Below are 20,100 nucleotides of genomic sequence, written 5' to 3'. Positions count from 1 at the left end.
CTGTTTAAATACTTATTTTACCCTCTTCCCCTCTCTTTCTTTTTAAACAAAAAAGGAAGAGATGTGGAGTTGTGTTATTTGTATGTTTTATTATCCCTGTATTATGTATTGGTTTATTCCTTTGTACCCCCATGTACAACTTGGTTTATCCCCAGTTTTCCCACCTTGTCCTCCCTTCCCGCCTTTCCAGTATCTGTCCATCACCCTGGAAGAGGCACAGTCCTTCCCTTTACGCCTCCCTGGTGCCTTGTCTGTCACTCGGTGTCCCTTCCCATCCATCCAGAAGCTTCCACCTTGGGCACCGGGTGATTGGGCGAGGGCCTGGGGCCCCTCTCATATCCTTCCCCCATTGGACCACGTTATATCCCCCCATCTCGGAGCCACTCCCTACCCCTATCCCCATTGGTTACCGGTCTTCCCCTCCCCTACAGTTTATAAGCCGGTGCAAGCACCTTGTGCTCGTTCCTGTTGGCAGGCACCGTTCTGGAATATTTGGCCCCGTTGGGCTACAATAAACTTGGACTTAGCCCCCAGCAGGATCCGCTCTTCATTTACCACCACGAGGCGTGCTAGCGCTGCCCGGAACCCACAAAGGCACTCTCCAAAGCCCAGCTGGGAGCGGCGGAGAGTGCCTCCATCGCCCGCCCTCGCCCCAGGAGGAGCTAGCCGGGGCTGAGATCAGGGATCTGGGGCAGGAGCGCGGCAACCTAGAAAAGAAAATCAAGAGATCAAGTAATAGTCTCACAGACTGAATAACTGAGATTAATAGAAAGGAGAAGGTGGCAGCTAAAGAAAGCAGTTGCAGCATATTTTTGGGTCATATAAGCTTATTTTTATTTGCCAGGCATGTAGTTGTAACAATTAAAGCATCAAGTGACTTCTGCCCAGGTGAAAAGTCCTGCCTCACACTGATAAGAAAAGTTTCCGACTATGGGACAGGTGTGAAAAAATTATCTGGTAATCAATGGCGAGTCACTGTGCCCAGTGTAAGTCTCTGGAACAAGAAGGTACCTTGTCACCACAGGAACAGCAGAGGAAGCTAAGACACAAACCCAGAGTCTTTGTGGCTTTGGACATGCTGTTCTTGCTTGCAGTGGGCTTATCCTTGCAGGATGTGCAGCTGTTGACAGTAGCTTCCTCTGAAAGAGGCAGAGAATCATTCCATGTTGTCACCACCAGTGTTGTGTGGGAGCCTGGCATCAGAGGGGTGATTCCCCAAAGACCTCTGGAGCACCCATTATCATCTGTGACTTGTCTGTGACTTGCAGCACCGAGGAACTCAAAGCATTTTGACCTGGCAGTGCTTTGACAGGACAAGAGCTTGTTTTCCAAAATGGCTGTAGGGTCTCTCAGGCCCTTTGCTTGCACTGAGCACAAGTGGTGCTGCAATAGCACCCAAGAGTAACAACTGTTTTGTGAGTGCCCCCAAAACTGAATCTGAATGAGAATAAAACAATAATATGAATGACAGTGTAAACTGGCAACAATAAATGAAAACATAATAATGAATAATATTTGCAAACAGTGCCTAATTCAATATTTAGGTGATCTTGTTTCAGATAAGCATAAAAATAGCACTGGAACTCTTTGTAGAAGGCACAGAAATGAAAATAAGACTTATATACTAATATGGGTGGACTAGATTTCAGTTTTAACGTGAAAACTCATAGTAACTAAGAGCACTTCCTTGGTTTGGGAAAACTGGTTTTGGTACCTTCCAGCCTGCTGCAATCTGCTTTCTTCTTAAAAAATTCAGCACCAAAGAAATCCTTTCCTGATAGTTATGTCAGGCAAGAATCTGTAGTAGAACAGGGTGATGGCTGTTCTGGAAAGAAAAGAGATTCTGTTAGCACATTTTACTACCTCAGGTTCTGATGAGAACTGCTAAGAAAAGTAATTCTTCAGTTGTTGACTCTTACAACTTGTTCATACAAAACAAAAACATTGAAAAATAGCAGTTGAAGTGGTTGTCCTTTTGAAATAGGTGCATGTCTGGGAATTCAGCAAACAATGTAACTCCAGTCCTTTGTGATCCTTGCAGCATCAATGGAAAAGCACATCCTTAATTTACAGGGAAGAGAGCTGAAGCCAAAAGAAAGTTTGGGCACACCTGGGACCAAAACACAAAACTCGTGGTTGTCTGCATGAGTAGACTTTTTCTAACTGTATTGAGATTCTTTGCTGCTTTAGTTTTCTTAACTTGGCATTTATGTTATGGATTATAATGCAGAAGATAACAGGATGTGTTTTGGTATGTTTTGATGCTGTTGAGGCAGGACGGTATGAAAGGACTCCACATCAGAAGGTTTGAGAGTAGAACTCAGATTTATTTCAAATACATCTCTTTTTTATAGAGAGTATCGTGCAGACCTATTCCATTGGTCCTAAAGTAAAAACATTTCAAACCATTGGTGTGCAGTGAATGACACACAGTGGCAGAACTAAACTATAAACAATGTGAACAACAAGAGAGATAAAGAATTATTTACATTCTTTCTCAACTGTTTCCCAGGCTTCTGCCTGGTTAGAAACCTTCGTTTTCTTTATGACTGAACTGAGAATATCCACATGTTTTGCAGGGTTTCTGGAGGAGAACTTTTTGACTTCCTGGCACAGAAGGAGTCTTTGAGTGAAGAGGAAGCAACCCAGTTCATCAAGCAGATTTTGGATGGTGTGAATTACCTCCACTCTAAGAAAATTGCTCACTTTGATCTAAAGGTAAAGATGTTGATTTAGGCTTTGGCTGATCTGTAGCTGCTAATTTTGATATTTAATACCAGTATGGTCAAGTGGTCAGTGAAGATGTTGCAAGAATTGCCAGATAGAAATCAGAAAGCATAAGTAAAGAATCATTTAACTGATGGTGACTATCAAAAGACCTATTATATATTCATTTAATAACGCTCCTGGGTTTTCAAGGACTGGGTGTGGAGTTTAGCAAAGTGCTAAATTAGAGATGTATTTTTAAGCAGTGATCTGATCAGATAGGGGATGGTTCATCATTTTCTCATCACTTGATAGGGCTCCATTGCCTGCAGTGGAGCTACAATGGTTTATACCACCTAAGGAATAAAACAGTCCTGTATTTCAGTCTGTTCTGTCTGTTTTAAAGAAGCTTACATTATGTGTCTGTGGTGAACATATATGCCGTAGATCAATGGAAGAAAACCAGGCTTGTTACCCTGAGGCTAAAACATGGTTGGTTCAATAACTGTGAGAATAAATTATTCATATGCTCTGTTTCCCAGTGCAGCTCTGAGAGAATGTGTTAGCAGGAGCAACTTCCATGTTAGATTCTACTGTGGAAAAGCCAGGGAACTGCCAGCAGGGAATCAGACTCTCTCACTGCTGCCCTTGAGGTTATGATTAAATTATGACAGATTAATGCATTAAAGCTCATCATGGGAGATTGAACCCATAGTTTACTCTGAAATCTGTGAATCTGGGTAATGGTAGGGGGTAGTTAAGGCTTAGAAATTTAATTCAAGAAAGGACTTTATGAAATATGTTGGATCTGGTAAAAAAGTAAAGTCTGTGATTAAACGTGTTAGTTTTGATTTCATGGTTCAAGCTTCAGCTTTTTCTTACAATGCTGTGAGAATGCCACATGTTCTTGTAATAGCTTGGTATGATCTAGGACCTCTGATCCCAACTGTTTGCATTTTCTGGACTGTTCAGCTGATAAATCCTGAATCTTTTCCTGGCTTTGTTGCAACTGTGAATTTAGTCTCATAGAAGAGTTAGTTTTTCCTTTCCGGAATAGGTTCAGCATTTACCAAAACATCTTCCATTGGCTTACCATACAGTATAGAGTCAACTGAGCAAATATTGTGAAGTGTAAATTCCAAGAACAGACCAGTAAAATTGCTGTCAGCAAAAATATTGAGCTGTGTAGCTGTCACTCAGGACTGGGCAGTAGCATTTTGTCTGCAAACACCAGAACTGCTTCAACTGCCTGCTATCTCTATCAAAAGAACTGTAAATGGCTAAGCACAGGGGTGTTTTGCTTAGGATGTATATGCAAAGGAAAAAAAAAAGCACTTGAAAACTGTCACTTTTCAAGATATTAATATTTTAATAACATAGATCTATCTTTTGTCATTTTTAGCCTGAAAACATTATGCTTCTAGACAAGAATATCCCTATTCCACACATCAAACTCATTGACTTTGGCCTGGCTCACAAAATAGAGGATGGAGTTGAATTTAAAAACATATTTGGAACTCCAGAATTCGTAGGTGAGTGACATGTTCCATTGTCTTACATTGCAAATTCCAGAGGAAGTCGAGACATCTTGTCAAAATTAAAAATTGACAGATAGAAGTAGTTTTAATCTTATTTCTGTCACGGCCACTTGAATCTAGAGGCTTACATTATTTTTCTGGAATAGGCAAAGGTGCTTTCTGTAAATCAGATGTGCTACTTATATGAGATTAGGCTGCTGCCAAATAAATATTTAGAGATGTAAATTCAGGATTGAGATTGTGAAGCTCTGCATATACAAATTATAATCTTTTTACCTGTTGCCTGGGGTAAGTAGATCTCTGCATTGTGGTACATGAGTACACAATTACATGAGTATCTGTCATGGCTTTGTAAATAAAAGCACCTCACACTGTGCACCTGCTGAGTATCCTCATCTCCCCTTACATTTTTCCGTGTGGTTCTCTTTTTGTTCCTCACTGGTCGTAATTCTGATCTGTCTCACTTGGATTTTAGATTAATCCTGCTCCTTTCTACTAGTTTCTATTTTGAGGTTTGTTTGGGGGCTGGGTGGAGAATTGTAATTAATATTCCAATTAAACACAGTTGTCACAGATAATTTTTTTCAACTTATTTCACTCTTGTTCTTTTTTCTTGCATGGAGTCTTATATGGGGATGTTTTCCAATGAGGAAATGTTTCTTATAAAGATAACAGAGTCTGACATGGATAGCAGTGTAGTCTGGCAAGTAATCTCTATCTCTTGCTTGAGGGCTTTTTCTGACTGGCATTTACAAACTTGCTATAATTAAAAAACAAAACCACTTAAAAAAACGATTACAAAACCAGTTAAAAAACAAAACAAAAGCTCATGCTTAGGGGCAGCAGCATCCTTGGGAGGTGAAATAATTTATTATTTATTGTAATATGCAGTATACTTACTATATAACATCAGTTTTACCCTTATTCTTGAGTTGAATTATGCTCCAAGCTACTCTACGTAATTGCTTCTGAACAGTTGTGAATTTGAACTCCTATTTGGGCTGTAAAATTATAAACAATGTATTCTGTAACTAACTTTTCTCTCTTGCTGCTTTCTCCCTCTTGGTAATTCTTGGCCTGCTACTCCAGTCTGGTAAAAATTTATGACCTCAGTTGCTGCTGTTTGATTAAATGTTTCTTACAGCTCCAGAAATTATAAACTATGAACCACTTGGACTAGCTGCAGACATGTGGTAAGTTTTATAATGTGTTTGTGCTTTCTTTTCCTGGTTACTGTACAATTACTTTTTCTTATTTTGCTCTTCATAGAATCCGTTGCACCACAACAAATTAAAACAAAACAAAACAAAAAAAACCCTTTAATATAGTTGAGTCTTTGTTCTGTCATTCTATTTTTATACATTCTTTTAAATTAAAAGATAAACATTAAATCTCTGCAAAATTACATTGAAAAACTGGAGTGATGGCAGTTCCAGAGTTAACTGTTTGCCACTGGCCATGCAGAGGAGCACTCTGAGAAGGAAACATATTCCTGCAGAGCTTGTGATAGTTTTACTTATAAGAGCCCTTCATGCAGAGGAGACCTGCATACGAATGTAATGGCAAGGCAGGCAAAAGAGGTTGCCCCAAATCAAACATCCTGCTTCTGCTCCTCTGTGTTTCATGTATGCACTATAGTAAGTACCCACTGAGTAGAAATACACAGAGACTTCCAATATCCACATTACTTGATGTTATATGTAAAATTATTTTTTTCATCAAAACCCCATTCTGTAAGAGATGTTAGCAGTTATCTAAAGTCACAATGGCTCTCCTGCCTCTCTTGCAGCTACTATTGACTGGTGTGTATTATGCACGTTAGGAAGAATACTGGTCATGTAGAACCCCTGCAATTAATGTCCTTTGTTTTTTAGGAGCATAGGAGTCATCACCTACATACTGTGAGTACAACAGATTCACTCCTGTAGAAATGTTCCTAAAGGTCTGTTGCACTAGTACAGAAGAGTTCTTCCCTTCAATCGTTTAGGGACCTGCACATGTGTGGTGGGCAGGGGTTTGTCTAAAGGACAGGGGTTATCCTGCGGCCTTTTCAATTTAAAATAAGGAGTAAAAGATGAGGGGCATTCTGAGCAGAAGAAAAACAAATGTCCCCAGCATCACTGGACATTTCTGCATTTTATGGGATCTCATCAGTTCCAAATGGTAGAGGATAGAAAAGCGAAGAGGATTAATAGCTCCTGGAATGACTGTGAGCTACCAGCATGACAGCATAGAAACAAAAAGTGTAACAGTCCCATTTACAAGTTGGGTTATTTCAGGTGGAAATGGTGAAGTTTTTATTTGCTTGTAAAGCAGTCTAGATCATTATGCATAGGTAAAGTCACCCATTTCAAAAAGGTGAATTTAAGCTGAAAGAGGAGCAGAGAAGTGGACCCTGGGAACTGAGAATTCAGTTTACAGAAGAAAAAAAAGGGTTTGTTAAACCTAGTAAAGCAAAGGTTGGTTGGTTGGTGAGTAAAGCATAAAGGAAAGATAGATCACAGAATACTTTTTAGATACAGATTCCCTTTAGAAGAAAAGTGTGTCAACTGGTGGTGAATAAATAAAAGGAGGGAATTATTACATACTCAGGCTCTCAAAGAAATTAATTTCTGTGGCCATCTGAGGACAAGCAGTTGAGACTTTTAAGATGGAAATTGACAATTTGGGCAACTGCTTGTGTGACAATGGATGCATGCAACAGAGGAACAGCATTCCTTGCTTGTACTCTCATTTGACATGAGAATTGCGAGAGTGGTCAGTGATCCTTGACCCTAACTACTTCCATCAAAATCCTTTGACTCCTGGGGAGCAGGAAGTGAACACTGCTTGCTGGGAATGTTGCACCCCTGGCTTTGGCTGTTCCTTGTGATACTCAGAGGAATAACTTGCTGCCAGACTTGAAGAAGGTGCACTCTTGTATTAGTTTGATTTGTACTACACAGTTCAGGCATCAGGACAAGTACAGCGGCTTGAAGGGGAAGGATTGTCTTTTCAGTGCGGAAAACAAATCTTGGCCTATGCACAAGTGTTAGGCCCCAAAAGCTGTAAAAGAGAGGTAGGGTCTGAGGAATCAGATTCAGTGCAACAAATTCCCTTCTTTTCTGTAGTTACAAATAAAAGTTTGAGGTATTGGTTGAGCCCAAGCTCAGGTAAAGGGATTTAAAGTACTGTCCAGACCCTTGTTTTTTATCAGAACTCTGATCTACACTGATACACCTGTACTTAAACTTTGCGAATTTGTAAAATGGATGTTCTTATTTGATGAGAAGAAAACTTAGAGTTGAGGTCAAGCAGCAGGTGGGAATACTTAGCATGTGATTAGTGATGCACAGAGCCGGCTGCTCCTCGGGTCTTCCTGTTATACTGAGGGGTCTGTGCTGGAGCAGAGTAAGGGAGTAGTTCCTGTACTGCATCTAGCACAGGAGATATGTTTTACCTGCCTGGCTATTAATGATTGTTGTGGTCACTAAGGTAGGAAAATGTCTCCATACAAATGATCAGAAAAAAGAGCATGCTTGCATGATAGGCTGTTGTGGTTTGACATGGGAGGGAATTTTCTCAGGAAGTTGGTAGTGTCACGTTTGGGTATTGGCACCTGGAGTGACCACTGAGGGCTGGACACACCTCTGAGAACACAGGGGGTTAAAAGCAAGTACTCCTAGGAGAACTGTTTCTTTGGTTCCGAGAGAGCAGACCTCTTCTGCTGTGGCTGGGTGGAAGAGGGGAAGCCATGCAGCCGAGAGAGGTAGGCTGGGGGTGAAGGGTCTGGAACCGAGCCAGCTCCTGCGGATGGAAGGGTGGAGGAAGTCTGAGATATCTTTGTTCCCCCCCACCCTCTAACCTAGAGGGAAAGAAACAGAGATCCTGAAGACACCTGGAGGTTTGCTGGCAGAGGAGAAGGAGAAGGTGGGGTGGGGGGAAGGTGCTCAGCATGGAAGATGGAGTTCTGGGCGGAGATTTCATCTGTCCGGGGACTAGAAATTTGCATGCCTTCAACTCTTATTGTCTCCTAATTTTAAAGGCTTTTGCTCAGAAGTGTTCTGAATAAGTGGGGTGTGTCTATGATACCATCTACTGGATGTCATTTAATTGGTGTTAAGTTCCAAATGCATCCAAGTCCTCAGTTCAGTAGCTCTGCAGTGATTCAGTGGGTTATAAGGGCAAAGCCTTTATTACTGAGGTCTGCTGGTACACAGGATATGACAAAAGCCATTTGCATTGGATATTAGGATTTGAGGATCCTCCCATTTCACAGATTTTGCAACTGAATCCCAAAGAGAAAAAAAGAAAAAAATCAGAGACTAGAGCACTGTTGATTTTGAATTCCAACAAAGGGCCAGAAGGTGGAATTATAGCTGCTTCCTGGCATAATTTGGGGAAAGGGAAAAGAAGCTAAGGCCCTAGGGCAGGTTTCCAAACTTCAGTTTTGGAGCAGAGCTCATGGTCTGTGGAGAGGTGCCTATTCATAGCCAGCAGAAATGGAACCAAGGCTTAAGAGGAAGTATGTAAAACCCCTCAAGAATTGAGACTGACTGTGGTTTATGGGATTAAATTTACTGCGTCAAAGACAACTGGAGGGCCTCACTCATGCTCTCTTGCCTGTGTCAGAGGCCTTGGTTGTGTTGTGTGATTGTAGAGGGAGGAGGGAGCACTTTATGCACTTCAGTGTTTATTCTGTGGATAAGGTCACATGTGGTAGCTGGGGATTGAGCTGAAAGGCTTGGGTGGTCCCATCTAACTTTCTGCTTATCCCCCGATATTCCCGGTCAACTTTGTAGTGGCAATACAGACAAGATAAAAAATCTGTTGAGAGTGGGATCATGTAAGCAAATGGTTTAGTATTCAAAATCTCAGTTTAGTTCCTGGGAGTTTGCTGCAGTCCTGTTTTGAGCCTGCTGGATCCTGAAACTGTTACCACAGCTGGACATAATAAACACAAAAATAGCCCAGCAGATTATAAAAAAGGGGTGAGATCAATCTCCTTGGTATAAATAACATTTCCTGTAAACCAGACTTTTGCAAGTAAGCATCCCTTTGTGTTGGGGGAGAAGGAGCCTGGAGGAAAGGCAGGACAGGAGGGGTCTGGGATGACTCTGTTCTGACACAAGTTTTATGGAGCAGAGGTGCAGAGCCATCAAAGATGAAGGTTGACAATCACAGCTGAGAGATGGACAAAGCAGAAGAAAACCTTTTTCTTAAGTCAAGATTGCTAAATGGCATTTTATTATGATGCTGTCTCCATTACATCCTTGCAGTTGGAGTAGAGTGCCAAGCAAAAGAAATTTTGTGTTGTTCAGAAACAACATAAAAATTGTATTATTGCATTTTATTGCAACCAAAGCCCTTTTTCTTGTGGATTCCCTTTACTGAGCAGCATGGCCCTGCTTCTCCAGTGAAGCTGGCTCCTAGGCAAGGTCATGTGCCTGGCTTCTGATCATATGTTGTATTTTGCTTCCAGCTGAGAAAGGTCTCTTGGTTGAACCCACTGTGCAGGGAACTCATCAGCAGCTTTACAGAGAGAAAAGAAGTAGGGGCAGAAGTTTTCTGTCATGAAGAAAAACTACAGAAATACTACATTATCGACTTGAAGGTTATAGAAGCAGCAGCCGGGTAGTCTTTGTGGGTTTACAGGGATAAAGACTCTCCTGAGCTGAAACTTTTTCTAGTTTGATTAGCAATGACTTAAATGAGACACTCAGGAGAGGAGAATCTGTGCATTTCTCTCTGTGTGCATGCATTCGTGCTCCAGTAGAGACTTTCAATGCAAGTCTGGCTCAGCTAAGTAAGCCACAGCTGTAGTGAGCCAAAGCTGGCCATGTTTTTTCCTATATGGCAGAACTGTTTCAACACAAGAGCCACAAATGTCCCAAGACTATATTCCACAGCCAGTGTAATTTCATTAGGGAACTTCTGCTATTTATTTTACCAGCTGATTCCTCTTTCTGGCTTATCTAGGCTTAGTGGTGCATCACCTTTCCTTGGAGAAACTAAACAAGAAACACTTTCCAACATCACAGCTGTGAATTACGATTTTGATGAAGAATTTTTCAGCAATACTAGTGACCTGGCAAAAGACTTTATTCAGAAACTACTGGTAAAGGATACACGGTAAGCAAATATTCAGAAAGACCCATTAATCTCTAAAATAAACCTAATGAAATGTGGCTTGACAAATGAAAAACTTTTCTTGCAGTCTGTATTACCAGTCAAGAGCAATACAGGAGGATTCTGCTGTGACCCTAGTTAATAACTGAATCCAGAAACCCTGAGGAGAGGGACCAAATCTCCTCAGCTAAATGCCATGTTCAGGAATGAATTCTCACCTGAGTCAAGTTGGCACAATAGAGTGTAGCTGAAGGGCTGAAAATTATGTGTACAATCTTGAGTTCAGGTTAACAACCATTCCACTATTTCAGTTTCTTATGAACTACTTCCAAGGAGGTGATACCATCCCAGAATATGCCCCCAGTGGTGCAATGCCAGAAAAATCAGTACATGTGCTGATATGCAGTTGTTCCAAGTCTCTGTATCGGTAGCAGTCACCTAGGGTTTGTGTAATAGCTATGCAGATCTTTGTTCCTGGGTTACAGGAACCAGTCTTTTCAGTATTTTTTTTTTTTGTTGTTTTTTTGTTGGTTTTTTGTTGGTTTTTTTTTTGGTTTTTTTTTGGGGGGGGGGGTTGTTTTGTTGGTTTTTTTTTAGTTTTTCTTGCTTTTAATAAAATGCACACAGAAGTAGCATATCCTTCCCTATAACCTTCTTTGTCCTGGAGGAAAGTCAGACCATTGTGATTCTTTCTAATGGCTTCATTAGGGGAGAAAATAACTACAAGAGAGAAGGAGCTGTTCAGAGAAGATTTCTGCAAATCATCAGGCCTCAGTGTTGGGTAAAGTAGGTGTTTGATGAGAGTTTTACACAGGTCTAGCAGCTCCAAGGAGAAGTCAGTGCTGTTGGTATTTGTCCCATGTGTTTCTGCCTTTGATTCTCAGTGCTCTTAACATGCTGTTGAGCAAACTGCTACAGTGCAGAGGAAAGTTAGGTTTGATCTGCTTTGATTAGGGTTGCAGTATTCCTCTCAGAAATGTTGCTTTTAGGCAACAGCAGCTCCTTCAGTGCTGTAATACTGAAGTGTTCCAAAGGACAGCTTTGGTATAATTACTGTTTATTACCTCTGGTATATTTACTGTTGATTTAGACAAAGATGTATCAAAGGTGTATAGCAAGAATGTATTTTCTAAGCATGTCACATGAACAAAACAAATGAATGTTGTATGACTTTTTATGGAAGGCTGCACAAAACTACAGGTAGATTTTGATGAAATAAGAATTAAAGTTGTGTGGAGTAAGGACAGTTACCTACAGAAGTTTAGAACAGTAACTAAACTGCACAAAAGTGGTGTGCCTCAGGGAGAAACATAACCCTGAAATTTGAGAGTTTGTCTGGAATAATCCTGATAAATGCTTCATAGGAAGTCCAGGAAGAGTGTGGGTTAATGGATTTCTGTACCAAGTACTTATCATTCAAGTTTTTTGGTTTTTTTTTTGTGTTGTTGTTTTTTAGGAAGCGGCTTACAATTCAGGAAGCTCTGTCGCATCCATGGATAATGGTAAGACTAAATAAAGAAAAAAGATCTTGGTTTTCTCCATGAGCAAAGCAGAGATCATATTCTCACTCTTACTGGTGTGTTAAATGAAAAACTGCCCCCTAAGTACTTTGATGCTGGGTGACTCAAAGAGCTGTACAGGGAGGAAATTGCTTGGGTCTGACCAAATCCTTGGATTTCTACAAATGTCTTCCTTTATTACGGTAACTTTCAAAAAGAGAGTAACAAAGCTCTGATGTTTATTGCATATTTCAGTATCCCATATTGGACTGGGCTTTGCATTTTTCCATTCCTCTCTATTTACGTGGGCATATACTGTGTGTTGGCTTTCATGATTTCTTGAATTGAGAGTTGATTGCAATCAATATAGAAAATACAATTTCTCTGGAGAGAGAACTGCTGTGTACCCCGTGTTCTGGTTTGCTTACATTTGTGTGTCTGTATGTATTTTTTCATCATAAACATTGCTTGCTTATGTGGATAAGTCTCTTACTGAAAATACATTTAGTTAGTCTCAGCATGACTAATGAGAATTTTTGAAATTCAGTTTTGCTTTGCATTGCACAAAACATTAGTTGGAGTGGTATTAGGGTTGTTGGTTTTCCTTGTACAAATAGTGATCGCTTTGACGCTGTTAATTACTAAAAATTAGCATGAAAATAAGTTGCAGCCATGTTGCTTGCACTTATCACATTGGAATGAATGCACATCACTTGTCACATTCAGTTCTGGGCTTATGTGTTTGGTGTTTGTTTTTTTTAATCAAATGCATGAAGGAAAATCTTTGTGAGCAGAACATCTCCCAGCATTGTGGAAGCTCAGGCTGCATCCTTTGTGTAGAGTTTTTGAATTGCTGCAGTCTTGTAAATGTTCAGTAATATTGGTTCCTCTGTCTGATGACTCACCAGCTGAAAGATGAAAACAAAGTTCAGGAAAACAAGAAGGTGGAGAACACACAGCTGAAGACAAAACACCTGAGGGAGTACACCATAAAGTGCCACTCGAGCATGCCCCCCAACAACACCTACATCAACTTTGAGCGCTTTGCCCGCATTGTAGAGGATATTTCCCATGTGGAGCAGGGTTTCATCATGTTGGCTGCATCCCACGATTCCTTGCAGGAGGACATAGATGTTCTGCTTTCCATTTATAACGAGAAAGAAGCTTGGTATAAAGAAGAGAGTGAAAGTGTGAGGCACACGCTGTCCCAGCTGAAGTATGAATACCGTAAAATGGAGTCCCTGAAAAGGCATTTGTATGATGATAGTGAGGCTGTCAGTGCCAGTCTCGCAGGCATGTGTGGTAAATACGCTGAGCTGCAGAGCCAGTATGAATCCCTTAGACAGGAACTTTCTGAGGAAATCAAGTGGATACAGGATTTAATGAGCAGTTTTCAATGGGAAAATTAAGCCTGTGTGAATGGAAACTTTGACTCTGTTTTCAACAAAGATATTAATGAATGGAGCTGTTAAATAGATCTTGCTGTGAAAAATTCCTTGCAGGGTTGAATCTTGATGCGACAGTATCCCATCAGTAACACTGAGATCAGGCTAAATGCAGGGTTTGTTGCTTGTTTCAATGTACATCAGTTTAAAAAGGTTCCAGTGCATAGATTCTACACAAAAACATGACCTAGAATTAAAGTTCTGATATATTGCACAAGCTGCTGACCAAGGCCATAATCTCCCAGTGGTTTATAGTGTTGAAGTGGTTTTGTTTTTTTCCTGGGTTCAGTCTGAACTTGCAGGAACAAGATTATCACAGTGGTATGGACACATCTATTGCAAAAACCTTTGGTATTGCCTATATTTTACTCTGCATTATGTATTACAGTTCCTAAAGATTAGTAGGTAATTAATGTGGAATAAAGAATAAGACAGTCTGTACTTACTAGAAATTGAGTGCCTGTAAACTAATAAAAATTCCCTTTACAGCATTTTTGGTTGGCTGAAGGAAACATTTGGATAGCCCTACTACAGGCAGTTCTATACACCTTATGATACAAATATTTGCAAAAGTTAAATCTGTAAATTAAAGCAAATGGTGTGGTAATTTAGCTTGTACTGTGGAAATTCGCTGTGCAATGGCCACAATGAAGAATATTAGGATTAGTGTTTAGGCCAATTGTGCAGGGTGAGCTCTTTTACCATCGAAGGTAAGGTGAATTTTAAACTAAAGGATTAATTGATAGCTGAGTTTCCTGTCCTGTACCAAAGAATCCTATTCAAAAGACACCACTGGGAACTTGTAATGGTCAAATGACTCTGTCATTTTGCAGTGCAAATGTCAATTTTTGACTAAGAGATAATATAGTCCTCTGGTTTGTTTTTTACAGTGAAGAAGATTACAAAGATACAACTAATTTAATCTGTGGTGTGGCATTTGAGACTAGTGTTCTTGTTATAAAGATATTTTCTTTAGGTTTTAAAAAGTAAAAGAAAACCCAAATTTGAATCATGACCTGCTGTAGTTTGGTTATACTGTATTTACATGCACAGATGTACTAATCTCATTTTTGATCACAATAAATATTTATGCAGGATGCAGTTGTTCCCTGGTGGTTAATGACTGAAAAGATGCCAAGTTTTTGTGGGCATTTGCTGCAAGGTAATTGTTGTGCAACTACAAGTGAGATAATAACTCAAGTCCAGCTAGAATGAATCTTTACATATATATATTAGAGTGTATCTTTCACTGCTCCTCCTCCCTCCTTCTTTTGCAGAGAAGTTAATGACCTTAATAAACTGAATCTTTGTTCTTCCTACATGATTAAGAATAATGTTTCCTACTTTGAGATAAGAAGGTACAAGCATACTCTCATCTAATTTTTGCAGAGTACAGGGGACCCATTTACTGGCATGTCCTCACAAAGATGTGCAGAGACTGATGCAAATTCAGAATTGTGAAAACAGTTATTCACTTGGGATATTGTTGCTCCCATCATTGCACTTGAAGGAGGATGGAAACTGCATGTGCTCTCTGTGGCACTGTTCTTGGCACAATATGTAAAATTTTCAAAAGCTCCTATGTCAACAAGCCAGGATGTGACCCTAGCAAGGTGGTGCTGATGGCTGGGGAGAATTGGGCTCTATTGTGACAAATAGTATTGAGCATTTTGCATGTGTTCATTTCTTATTGTTTCAGAATGCTTCTGCAGGTTCCTTTGAGCTGGAAGACCCAGTTCAAAAACTGTCCAGGAGAACTGCAACACAGGATTTTATTGTCAGGGGGAGAGAGCTATAATTCCTAAAATGAAACTTAAAATCCTAGTGGGAGTTAGAATTTGTAGAAAACACTCTCAAGAAAAAGAGTCGGCCTCCCCTCAGCCGTCATCTCATATTCTTTGTTCATAGCGCTTTTCTTTATGAACAAATGCACTGGCACAATGAGAAGGAGCATTGAATGAGGCCACCTGGTTCCTGAGCATGTTTTGGTGAGGGTAATGTTGCTGTGACTCCGTCCTTGAGGCTAATCACACACTGCTTTTGAGAAGAGATCCTGATGATCTGAGAGAATGACAAGGTCACTGGATTGTAGGGTACTTAAAATGAAGAAGTGGTTATTAGCAGTCTGCAGTAAAGTGAGTCGGCAGTGGTTCTGCTGCTGAAAGGGCACTGGGAAATTTTTCCTAATGATTGTACAGCTGACATTTAGCCCATGACATTTTTTCCATTTCAGATTGATTTCTGCTTGCCTGTTGAACCATGCTGGCTGTTTGCAGCATGAGGAAATTATATTTAAGGCTTAATTGTCCCAGTTCTGTTGGATACAAATGGTGTATACATCTAAATGAGAAGGGGGCCCAGCTGATAGCTTGGTTCCTTGAAGTGCTGCTGAGATACCTGCAAAAATGCTAAACCTACAGAATTTGATGAGAAAAGTGAATTCGTTGTCTCAAACATTTTAAATTATTTTGCTGAAAAAAATGTTTAAATCCTCACTGATGTGTTCTCCATTCTCCTTTGGTACTCTTGCTGTTTCAGGTGCATGACTTGGCTGCATTCCAGTCCAGTTCAGTAGAAATATTTCTGTATTATCCACCTCCTGCATATGCAGATCAGAATGGCTGGAATGGTTGTCACTCCATACTCGTTGAAGGGCTGATTACTGACATTTCTCTTTTCACTCATGTTTGATCTGGTTTTGAACCATTTATTTCTTGCAATCTGTCAAATTTGGTTTTATGGTTTATGCAAATTTGGATGTACTTTTGGAATTGAAATGTGCTTAATTTTCAGAAGGATTGTGTCAGGATTTTTGGAACATCTGTTCCTTAACACCAGGTTGACATCCAAAGCACTAGGCAAATGTCTGAATTCTGATCTATATTCTTCTTTGTTCCTATTTTTCCATCATCAGATATTGCAATTATTTTATTGCCTAGGTGTCAATGCATTGTGCTCTCATACTCTGGCTATGGTTAAAGGACAAAGCTGAAGTTTTTGCGGATAGCATGTATCCTTGTCACTAATACTATATGCCAGCTACCTTTGTTGCATTTTATTACAGTGATGTTATTCAGAGAAAAGGGAGATTGGGCAGGTGTGCACAAGAAGCACCTTAGCAACTTTGCAAAGTGAAAGCATAGCCTTAGCACCCACTAGTTTTAGGATATTATTTGCGACCAAAGGGTCCTGTCTAGGCCCAGAGTGGGCTAGATTTAATTTTTTTTCCTGCTTTTACCTGTATGAATCTGCAGCTTCCCCAGCTTTCTTTCAGCCAGCTCCAGTGCACATGAGATATCTTGCATATTTTATGCACCAAAGGGAGCCGAAGAATAAAATTGCTCTTTTATCTTCCAGCCCATGGACAAGCAACAGTCTTTGGTTCGGAAATCATCTGTTGTTAACATGAAAAACTTCAAAAGGCAATATGCTAGAAGGCAATGGAAGGTATGACAATGAGCCTTTAATCTTCACATGTGGCTTCCCAAGCCTGATGGGATCAGAGGGCAAGATAGAACTTGAATGTAAAATTGTAATAGCCAGTAAATGAATGAAATGTGTTTGGGTATGTCTGCACTGGGTATGTGTGATCAAATTGGTTTTCCTCCCTCTCTGCACAGCTTTCGTACCGCATTGTTTCACTGTGCAACCACTTATCGCGCTCGCTGGTGAAGAAGATCCTGACACAGGATGAGAGTTTGGTAGGTGCGTTCCTCACACAGGAAGGAGAGAAAATCCGGTCTTACTTTGTAGTCATTTTTGCTGTCCTTACATGGATGCACAGCCCAACAGGGCAGCAGTGGCTTGGAGTGGGAAACCAGAGGGGACCATGGCATCATTTGTGTCTTTAATGCTTCTGTATGTTCTGTTACTGTGACAGGAATCTTGTGCAGGGGGAGCCAGTGACTTAATAGACCCTCTAAGGGCTAAGCACATTATTGTGTAAAGAGCAGCAAGGAGCCTTCAGATGATGTCTGGATCCCAGGCAGTGACCATGTGGTGTGACCAAGATCCGAGCAGTTGCAGGGGAGCTCACTGCTCTTGTGCTCAGCTCTGTGATGGAGGGTGGGGTCACTGCCTGTGACCTTCCGAATTGAAACTTTAAGGGTTTTATCAGCTCTGCTCTTCTCAATAGATGATACTAATAATATTGGAATAGCATGTTTAAGAGCATGGTATCCCATTTACATGAGAGACTTTGTGGCCTTTCTATTTCAGAGAAACTGTGAAAGTGACAGTGAGGATCTTTCACAAAGAAAAGCTCCTCTTCAGGGGAGAAGCAGCATATCATAATGGGATGAGAATTCCATGGGCAGGAGACAGGAAACTTTCATCCTTGCTGAAGCAAGCAGCCCTGGCAGCAGACTTGGACTTCTTGTCTGAGTTCTTGGTATGATGCTTCTTGCTTCTCAAACTACACCAACAACTGGATGATGGTATTAAATGTCTACTAAGCATTTTAGAAAATTTGGAATCAAGATTCCCAGGGAAATGCTACAGCACAAGCACCAGTTGGAGTGCTTTTATATTTTGAGTGTTTTAGTGAGGCTTCAGTGATACTGATGTCAACTGCACTCAGGGTGTAGGGTTTCTACTGATAATCTTCTACTGCAGAGTAATTCACATTCCACACAGTGGTTAAGACTGTGTGCATTATTATTTCAAGTCAGGAAATTGCTAGCAAGTTGTAAGGATTTTCTTTAAATTAAATTTTTATATTTATTAATAGTATAAACATTTGATGGCAGGTATCTGACAGGTTTTGTGTCAGATACACTGACAGCTGTGTGCAGTACTCTGTTATTGCTGCCGCTGAAGAGAAGATCACAATGCCATTACATATCATAACCTTGATTTTGTGAACCTGGCAGCAAATAGTTCTGAAATGCAACAAGAACTGTGCTCTGGCCATGGTCTCTGCCTGAGGATTAGCACAACTCCCATTGTTAGTGTGAGTGCAACTGACTGTAGCGCTGAGGTAGGCTAAGGCAATTTTTGGACGAAAAAGAGAAAAAAATTCTGTAGTGATTTACATGCACCCAAATGCAACATTTTCATGGAATGATGAGAGGATGCCTCACCAAAATAAGGGCATTTAGAAACCTAAAGCATGTGAAGAAATAGTCTTTATTAGACTTAGTTGTTGTTGTCAATATTATTTATTTTCAGCAAATTGGAGTCTCTTTAACACCTATTTGTATAGGTGCTGTTTACATGTAACCCAGACTGCAGACGTCTGTATTTTATTCAGGGTGTTGTATCCAAAATTGAGGAAATAAGCACTTTGATATTGATGTAGTATCTTTGCACAGGGAAGTTGCATAATTTTAAATATATTAGTTTTTAAGCCAGTATTGTTCAATTGGTACCAAAAAATGTGCACAGACTAGGGTATTTTTTCATTGAATGTATTTGCTGTTAGAAGTTCCTATTTATTTTGCCATTTGATGAATCAAAAATCAGAAAGCAAGTCTTTTAGAAACAACTATATATGGATGAGGAAACTGATTTTGTTTGGCTTTACACTTGTCACCTCTAGGCTGATGTTTTAGAGCAGGTGTTGAAAACTAGTGTCATGTTAATTTTGATGGCTTCCAGTTTCAAGAAATAAATAAAAATATGCTACTTATATTGGTAACTTTGTATCCTTGCTTAGTTGGAGACTAAAATGCAGTTGATAAGAAATTGTTCCTGTGAAAGGAAGGAAATGTATGAGAAGCTTTGGAGAAGAGACACAGAACGTAGTATTTGATGGAAGAAACATAAAATGAAGGAGGGGGTAGGAGGAAAAAAGCAGTGGAGAAGAGTGAGTATGAAAGGGAGCTTATCTTGTGGAACTTATCTTGGACTGGGAAGGTTGGAGGAAAGAAAAGAGAATGTGAATATATGAATTGTGGAAGCTGAAGAGTGAATGTTTATGCAAATATGGCACTGCATTTTTATACTACTTATTTAATTTCTTTTTATTTTATATCCTGTGCTGCCATAGCCTGTATGCTGGTCAAATGATGAGATACAGGGCATGGGCTTCTCTTCATATTCAATTAGAATGTATATTTCCAACCTTTCTGTGTAATTCTTGAGACAGAATCCTCAAAAAGTGTTGCAGTAATGTATGTATTAAGAAGGAGTAATAACAGGGAAACCTGAGGTTTCAGTGTATCCTAATTTCAGCTGGAGTAGAGTTAATTTTCTCCTTAGCTGGTACTGTGCTGTGTTTTAGATTCAGTATGAGAATAATGTTGATGATCATATGCTGATGTTTTAGTTTTTGCTAAGTAGTGGTTACTCTAAGTCAGGACTTTTCAGTTTCCCATGCTCTGCTGGTGAGGAGGTGCACAAAAAGCTGGGAGGGACCATAGCCAGGGACAGCTGACCCAGTATGGTCAAACAGATATTCCAGCCCATGGAATGCCATGCTCTGTATGTAAACTGGGGTGAGTTGGCTGGGAGCCATAGGTCACTGCTCAGGGATGGAATGGGCATTGGTCTGTGGGTGGTGAGTAGTTGTGTTGTGCATCACTTGTTTTTCCTGGGGTTTATTCCTCTCTTTTCCTTTCCATTATTCATAATTATTATTATAATATTTTGATTTAGTTCTATTACAAAACTGTTTTTATCTCAAAGTAACCCTCGAGGTTTGCTTTCTAATTCTCCTCCCCACCAGGGCCAATGAAAGGTGAGCAAGCGGCTGTGTGGGCTAGTTGCCAACTGGGGTTAACCATGGCAGTGTCTGGAGTGTCTGGAGGGAATCTTTCATAAACAGAACACTAAAAAATAAATATTTGGATAAAAAGCCACCTA

General features: G+C 40.2%; 1 protein-coding gene across 15 annotated transcripts in view; it reads left to right on the top strand.

Moving 5' to 3' along the window:
• DAPK2 (death associated protein kinase 2) overlaps positions 1-20,100 on the top strand; it is a 103,316-nt gene that overhangs the window by 43,231 nt on the left and 39,985 nt on the right. For 5 of the 15 annotated variants that reach the window (XM_021547363.3, XM_085588152.1, XM_085588153.1 and 2 more), the window contains 7 exons: positions 2,580-2,718; positions 4,109-4,238; positions 5,389-5,437; positions 6,119-6,145; positions 10,203-10,355; positions 11,809-11,854; positions 12,760-14,393. In XM_021547363.3, the coding sequence (XP_021403038.1) occupies positions 2,580-2,718; positions 4,109-4,238; positions 5,389-5,437; positions 6,119-6,145; positions 10,203-10,355; positions 11,809-11,854; positions 12,760-13,260 (1,045 nt within the window). In that variant the 3' untranslated portion in view covers positions 13,261-14,393. Of the gene's footprint in view, positions 1-2,579; positions 2,719-4,108; positions 4,239-5,388; positions 5,438-6,118; positions 6,146-10,202; positions 10,356-11,808; positions 11,855-12,759; positions 14,614-16,653; positions 16,744-16,916; positions 17,002-17,514; positions 17,687-20,100 lie in introns of those variants that run through there. The other 10 variants (XM_085588161.1, XM_085588155.1, XM_085588162.1 and 7 more) reach the window with 10 other exon arrangements.

The sequence above is a fragment of the Lonchura striata genome, chromosome 10 (genome assembly GCF_050655825.1).
Source record: "Lonchura striata isolate lonStrDom1 chromosome 10, ASM5065582v1, whole genome shotgun sequence".
Lineage (NCBI taxonomy): Eukaryota > Metazoa > Chordata > Aves > Passeriformes > Estrildidae > Lonchura > Lonchura striata.
The sequence above is the reverse complement of the archived record's forward strand: the minus strand, read 5'-3'. Positions and strand labels throughout refer to the sequence as shown.